The following is a 6000-nucleotide window of genomic DNA, read 5'->3' as shown; positions in this document are numbered from 1 at the left end:
TCTAATATCTGTGATAAAAAAATCACATAAATATGTAAAATATAAAAATACATCCTTACATATTTTTACATAAGAGCTTAAGTTTACCACTTTTAACATAAAAATTCTGAAATGGAATTAATAAAAAACAATTTTCATATGTACCACAGAGCAATAAGTTTAAATCAGACTATTTTGAGTTGTGTAGCCCTTTATTAGCAACTAAAATAGAAGGTATCTGTTGTACAACACGGGTAGTAATTGACTATAACTGGAGATTTTTATGTTCTAATACAGATCATTTATAAATGCAATTTCTTTATTAAAAAGCTTTCACCCTTTTTGTTTGTTTGTGTACAATTTGCAAAACTATTCTGAAAGCGGAGTATATGTGCACAAGTCTGCAAAGAGTGCAAATTTAGGATATGGTAACTGCTTTACAAGTTACTTTCAAAAAACTGACTGCCACAACTGTGCCTTTACATTGCCTTTTTTTTTTCGATCAAAATATTTTGATGCCAGCCTTCCTTCCACTGCTCTAAACTATAAAGCATTTTTTTTAATGAGTTGAAATTAAGGAAGGACTACACCTACTAGAAAAGAAGAGAAGAAAGTTCTATTAGTTTGAGGTTTCAGAATCCCCCCAAACCAGGACCAGTATCTTGGTAAGGGTTAGGCTGGGACCCTGGACAGAGTATGAGTATGTGCAGGTGGCATCCCTGAGGATTCAGAGCTTCAGTGAACCGTGAGTGCTCCAGCTGCATAACTCACTGAACTGTCTTGCCAGTTTCGACACTGGCTTGACTGGGCATAATTCAAAAAGGAAAAGCTCATATTCATTCCATTCTTCTGCAGCTCTGTGATAGCCTAGAAAAAGAAAAATCTGGTTATGGCACACATCACATAAAAAACTGAGCACTCTTTGATTGTGCTGGTAGCTTAATTTTGTCCACTTCACAGATAAAGCCTAGATCTCTCTCTCTCACTCTGTTTCTTGAATTTCTCGTTGCCTCCTATTACATAGGAAAAAGAGAGAAACTCCTTATTTCATTCTCTCAAAGTACTTCTCCTAATCTAGCTTCTTGATAAATATCAGTTACCTTCCACTCTACCTCTCCCTGTTAATAAAGCCACTTTAAAAAATAAATAAAATTTTTAAAAATCATAGTATCTTTCTTTCTATTCTCTAAACCAAATCTTGGCCACTTTCACCTTGAAATGTTGGAGTCTTTTCTTTGTCTGGCTTTGACTAAATTTTAAAAGCATACCAATTAAGTTCCAAATCTAAGAGGTATACAAAGACTTTGTGAATTGGTTCATCATTATTTTACTAAAATTTTATTTGATCCAATTCAAACTTTAGTAAATTAGTATATCTTATTATAGTTTAAATTTCAGAAACCAATTTAAGCCCTTGACAGGCTTTTCTTCCAGTCAATCAACACTGCTTAAGGGAAGACCTCTCCTAAAAATCCACAATGTACTATTTTTCAAATCACAGTAAAGTCATACCAGACCTTCAGGCTTCTACCCTAGACTGTTCTGAACTACATTACCGACGCCATTACTTCTCTGCCTCTCCAAACAATGAGCCCATTATTACTTCTTCTTCCCATTCCTGAGTATACATTTTCTTCTTTTTCAGTCTTCCATTTTCTTTCAATTTCAGTTTTATTAGGGAAAAACTTAATGCTAGTATCTCTTCAGAAAATTCAGCTAAACAAAACTGCCTCTTTACCAGTCTTTAAATGAAATATTATTGTTTTTCTTATAAGAAGAAAAACATATACATGTCATCTGCCTTGCTTTATTAAATTATGAATATCTGAAACTCAAGAGCAGAATCTTCTATTTATTTTTTATAGAGTCAATAACACTAAATGAAACCAAAGAATTAGTAAGACCATATCTCTTGAGACTTTACTTTGGTTTATATTCGTAAAGAGAATATTAGAATTGGCTCAGAGTCAAGAGAAACAATGGGTTTCTATTCTAAATAAATTTCTGTATTTAAAAGAAAGTACTAACCTGTCATACAGTGATGAAGAACTTTAAGTAACCAAAACAACAGAAATTTAAATTATCTTAAAGATACTAGAAAGAAAATTGACCATATATCTAAAACCAAAGTTAATAAGGTGTGACAGATGATAACAATTAAGATATTTTGAAACATAATAGGATCAAATGTTAAAAACATCAAGGCTTCCTAAGGATACTCACATTTAATAACACCCCAATGGGATGTCTTCCACATATAGTATTATGGTATTTCTTCAAGTAATTGCTAAAAGATACAGGGTCTAATTGTTCTATAATACTCATACCCTAAAAAAATAAAAAAGAAGAAAAAGAAGAAGAGAAAAAAAGAATGAAAGAAAAAGAAAACAGGACAATTTATTATTTCCTAATTACATTTTAAAATTGTTACTTAGAGCTAACAATCATAATTTTTCAATTAAGGAAAAGAAAAGAAAATACATTAAACTTTGTGAAATACCAAACTCATTCATCTAAGGTAATCTCATTATAGTCAACTCTCAATAATATGCACACTTTATTAACAGAAACATTTCATACCCAGTTGAGTTTTCTCTGACCTCCTGGTATGTTTCTATACCACCTTCCCCAATTGTCACTCAGCTCACAAATCCTCAAACATTTCACAATGTTTTATTTCTCTTATATATGTGTATAAGATATATATGTGTGTATATATATATGATATATATGTGTGTATATCTATATAAGATATATATATGTGTGTATATATATATAAAAAACATTTACACAAGTAAACCTGTTGGAAAAATATTCATACGAAATCTAAAATTAAATTTGATATACAGCTGTTTTTCCCACATCCATTACATTTCTCATGCCACTGGCATAAATAATCAAGAGATGATTATATTTTAACTATTTCCATAACATACACTTAAATATCAACCGTGTGTAAGGCATTCTAAATCATCAGTGATTATTTAGGTATGTGATAAAGAGACTACAAACTAAGAAAACAGTTAATGTATTTTTAATCAATTTAAAGCTCATAAAAGACTGATAAAAGCTTAAGCAAAATAGGTCTTTACAAACAAGTAGAAAAAATAAAAATTCTTTATCTCAAACTAGAATGCTTTGTTTTCAAGATTTTAATTGAGAAGCAAAATTTTTAGACTACTACTGAAACAATCACTATGATTTGGACACTTGTTTACACTTAATTCTGTATTCTGCAAATGCATTCAAATAAAGTGTTGATAATACATCAATATAGAGCAACTTTAACTCATCTGAATCAAGCAAATAAATCAATGATTCTAACTTATCCATTCACCAACTACCTTACCTTGTTTCCTTATTCAGGTAAAATACTTTACATTTGTGTTTAATAAACTGGATTAATATCCTCCGGGAGAAATGTAAAGGTGGTTTAACTAAGGAATTAACTGATATTTTCTGTGTTTTTATAAATTATATTTCAACATGTTTTAACAAGCACAGTGTAAAGCACCTAGAATAATGAAATGAACACTCATCTGAAAACTGATAGCAATCAGTAGGTGACATAGTACAAATATTGCGGTTAGCAGTATTTAAAGCAAAATTTAATTTTATAAAGAACCTTTCTTCAGAATATCCAAGTCTTTCATAAACATTATCACATTTTTCTACAAATATATCTGAAAGATAAGCGTGTGTGTATAGGCAACTTTCAACTGCTTACATATCAATTAGCCACTCTGATTTATCCACAACCAGCATTTAATGCTAAGTTGGTTTTCCCCTTCAACTAGGAGGCTTCCAGATCAACATTCTCCACTGACATTTGATGCAAACCGAGTGAAATACGAACTAATTTAAAAGTTAAACCTAAGATAAACAATTAGTATTATAACTCTGGTCCGTAGAAAATCACTCATATTTCTAAACCAAGTAGTAATGCAGAGATGGAGTTATAAATCTCTTCTATAAATATGGATAATCAAGGTATAACTCACTAAAGATGAAGAAAGTAAGGCACAAGAATGGTTAAAACGTCTCTAAACTTCTAATCCTAGGCTCCTTCTCACTGACTCACTCTGCTTCATACAGAATAACGAGACATACCAACAGCTCTTTAATACGCTCACATAGCTACAATTGGTATACATATTATAAGAGAACTTTCAATGCTCCTGGATGAAGTCTAGGACAGCCGACCTTAAAGAAAGTTCCACTTATTAATAAGTCATGTAACACTAAAGTTCCAACGTGTATTTTAATATTAAAATCTCAAAGCACATTGTGAACAAACTTATCACATTTATATTTATTAATATGAGTAATTCAAAGAAAAAACTAATGATCACATTTGTAGAAGACAAAGAATTCAAAGTAACTGGCCAAGAAATTCCACACAGATAATATAAAATTATAAATGTAGAGAAGACACTACTAAATAGGGTTCAAAATGAAGATATAATGGTTAAACTACAACACAGAAAGTAAAAAATTGAGGTGATAGAAGTTAAGGGATTACATTTAAAATTTTAATCCCCTGAAGTGTGTTATGTACCTAGCAGGGCAAGAATCAATTCCACTATACTCAATTCTCTGACAAATACGATAGTTAAGAGGTATGCCTCTTTATAAAGGAGGGATAGAGAGAAAAATTAAGGCATTTCTCATGGGTGAACCTCTCCAATTGGAAAACTCATGAAGTAGCAAACGACAGCAAAAATGTTTAGTAAAACTGCAAAATGGAACACCCATTAACTAACACAGAACACTGACAAATAAGCTTTTGTATATATTTATGTTTTGATGCTAACAATTTTGAAATTACTATTACCAAAATTCCAAGAAGATAAAAATGCTAGTTTGATACTACTGCACAAATTTCAAAAAGATGAAAAATAAAAGTGCTTCCCAAATATACCTAAAGAACTTTTTCTATTCCTGAAAATACTGGAAGATATGATCAGTAAATCTAAAGTCCAGGTAGTAGAAAGCTTGCCTAGGGTCTGGTATATTGAGAATTTGTTCACATGAGCTTAATCTAATACAAAGCAGGGAAGTGGGTCACTACCCACTCAGCTCTAAGATACAAGCAGTCATTATAAACACCAAGAGCCTATATCCATCACCATATGGGTTTTTGAGGAATTTAGCAGCTTCAGCAAGAAATTCTCATACTGAAAGTTAACTTCCTACCTTGAGGAGAAGGACGGAGGGAATCTATCATTGTGCTGACTCTCCAAGTAATGAGTAAAAACTTGTAATATCAAATCCTAAATGGTAATCCCAAATTGAATAGGCAGTTTTAACTGGCATTGCTGCAAATTCAAGACTCTAATAAGACAACAAAGGTCTTTCCTTTTTAAAAGTTTATCTATATATAATAAATTATTTAATTTAAATTTAAATTTTAAATACTATCACCTCTAAAGTAAATGCATAAGAGCAGCAAAACATTTTTAGAAGTCTTTGAGAAAGAACTAGAATCATGTCTACCAATTATGAACACATAATCAAAACCATAGTATCTAACAAACACATGAAAAGATGCTCAACATCACTAATCATCAGAGAAATGCAAATCAAAACCACATTTAGGTATCACCTCACACTGGTCAGAATGGCCATCATCAAAAAATCTAGAAACAATAAATGCTGGAGAGTGTGCAGAGAAAAGGGAACCCTCCTGCACTGTTGGTGGGAATGTAAATTGGTACAGCCACTATGGAAAACAGTATGGAGGTTTCCTAAAAAACTAAAAACAGAACTACCACATGACCCAGCAATCCCACAACTGGGTATATACTCAGAGAAAACCATAATCCAAAAGGAAACATGCACCACAATGTTCACTGCAGCACTATTTACAACAGCCAGGACATGGAAGCAACCTAAATGCCCATCAACAGATGAATGGATAAAGAAGATGTGGCACATATATACAATGGAATATTATTCAGCCATAAAAAGGAATGAAATTGAGTTATTTGTAGTGAGGTGGATGGACCCAGAGACTGTCAT

At 31.7% G+C, this 6000-nt stretch overlaps 1 protein-coding gene across 5 annotated transcripts in view; it reads right to left on the bottom strand.

Annotated features, from left to right (window-relative positions):
* Positions 1-280: 280 nt before the first annotated feature.
* Positions 281-6000, bottom strand: part of MEMO1 (mediator of cell motility 1) — a 119338-nt gene continuing 113618 nt past the window's right edge. For all 5 annotated transcript variants that reach the window (XM_057743504.1, XM_057743505.1, XM_057743506.1 and 2 more), the window contains 2 exons: positions 2203-2307; positions 281-846 (listed from right to left, as the gene is read on the bottom strand). In XM_057743504.1, coding sequence (XP_057599487.1) covers positions 715-846; positions 2203-2307 — 237 coding nt within the window. In that variant the 3' untranslated portion in view covers positions 281-714. The remainder of the gene's footprint in view (positions 847-2202; positions 2308-6000) is intronic.

The sequence above is a fragment of the Hippopotamus amphibius genome, chromosome 7 (genome assembly GCF_030028045.1).
Source record: "Hippopotamus amphibius kiboko isolate mHipAmp2 chromosome 7, mHipAmp2.hap2, whole genome shotgun sequence".
Classification (NCBI taxonomy): domain Eukaryota; kingdom Metazoa; phylum Chordata; class Mammalia; order Artiodactyla; family Hippopotamidae; genus Hippopotamus; species Hippopotamus amphibius.
The sequence above is the reverse complement of the archived record's forward strand: the minus strand, read 5'-3'. Positions and strand labels throughout refer to the sequence as shown.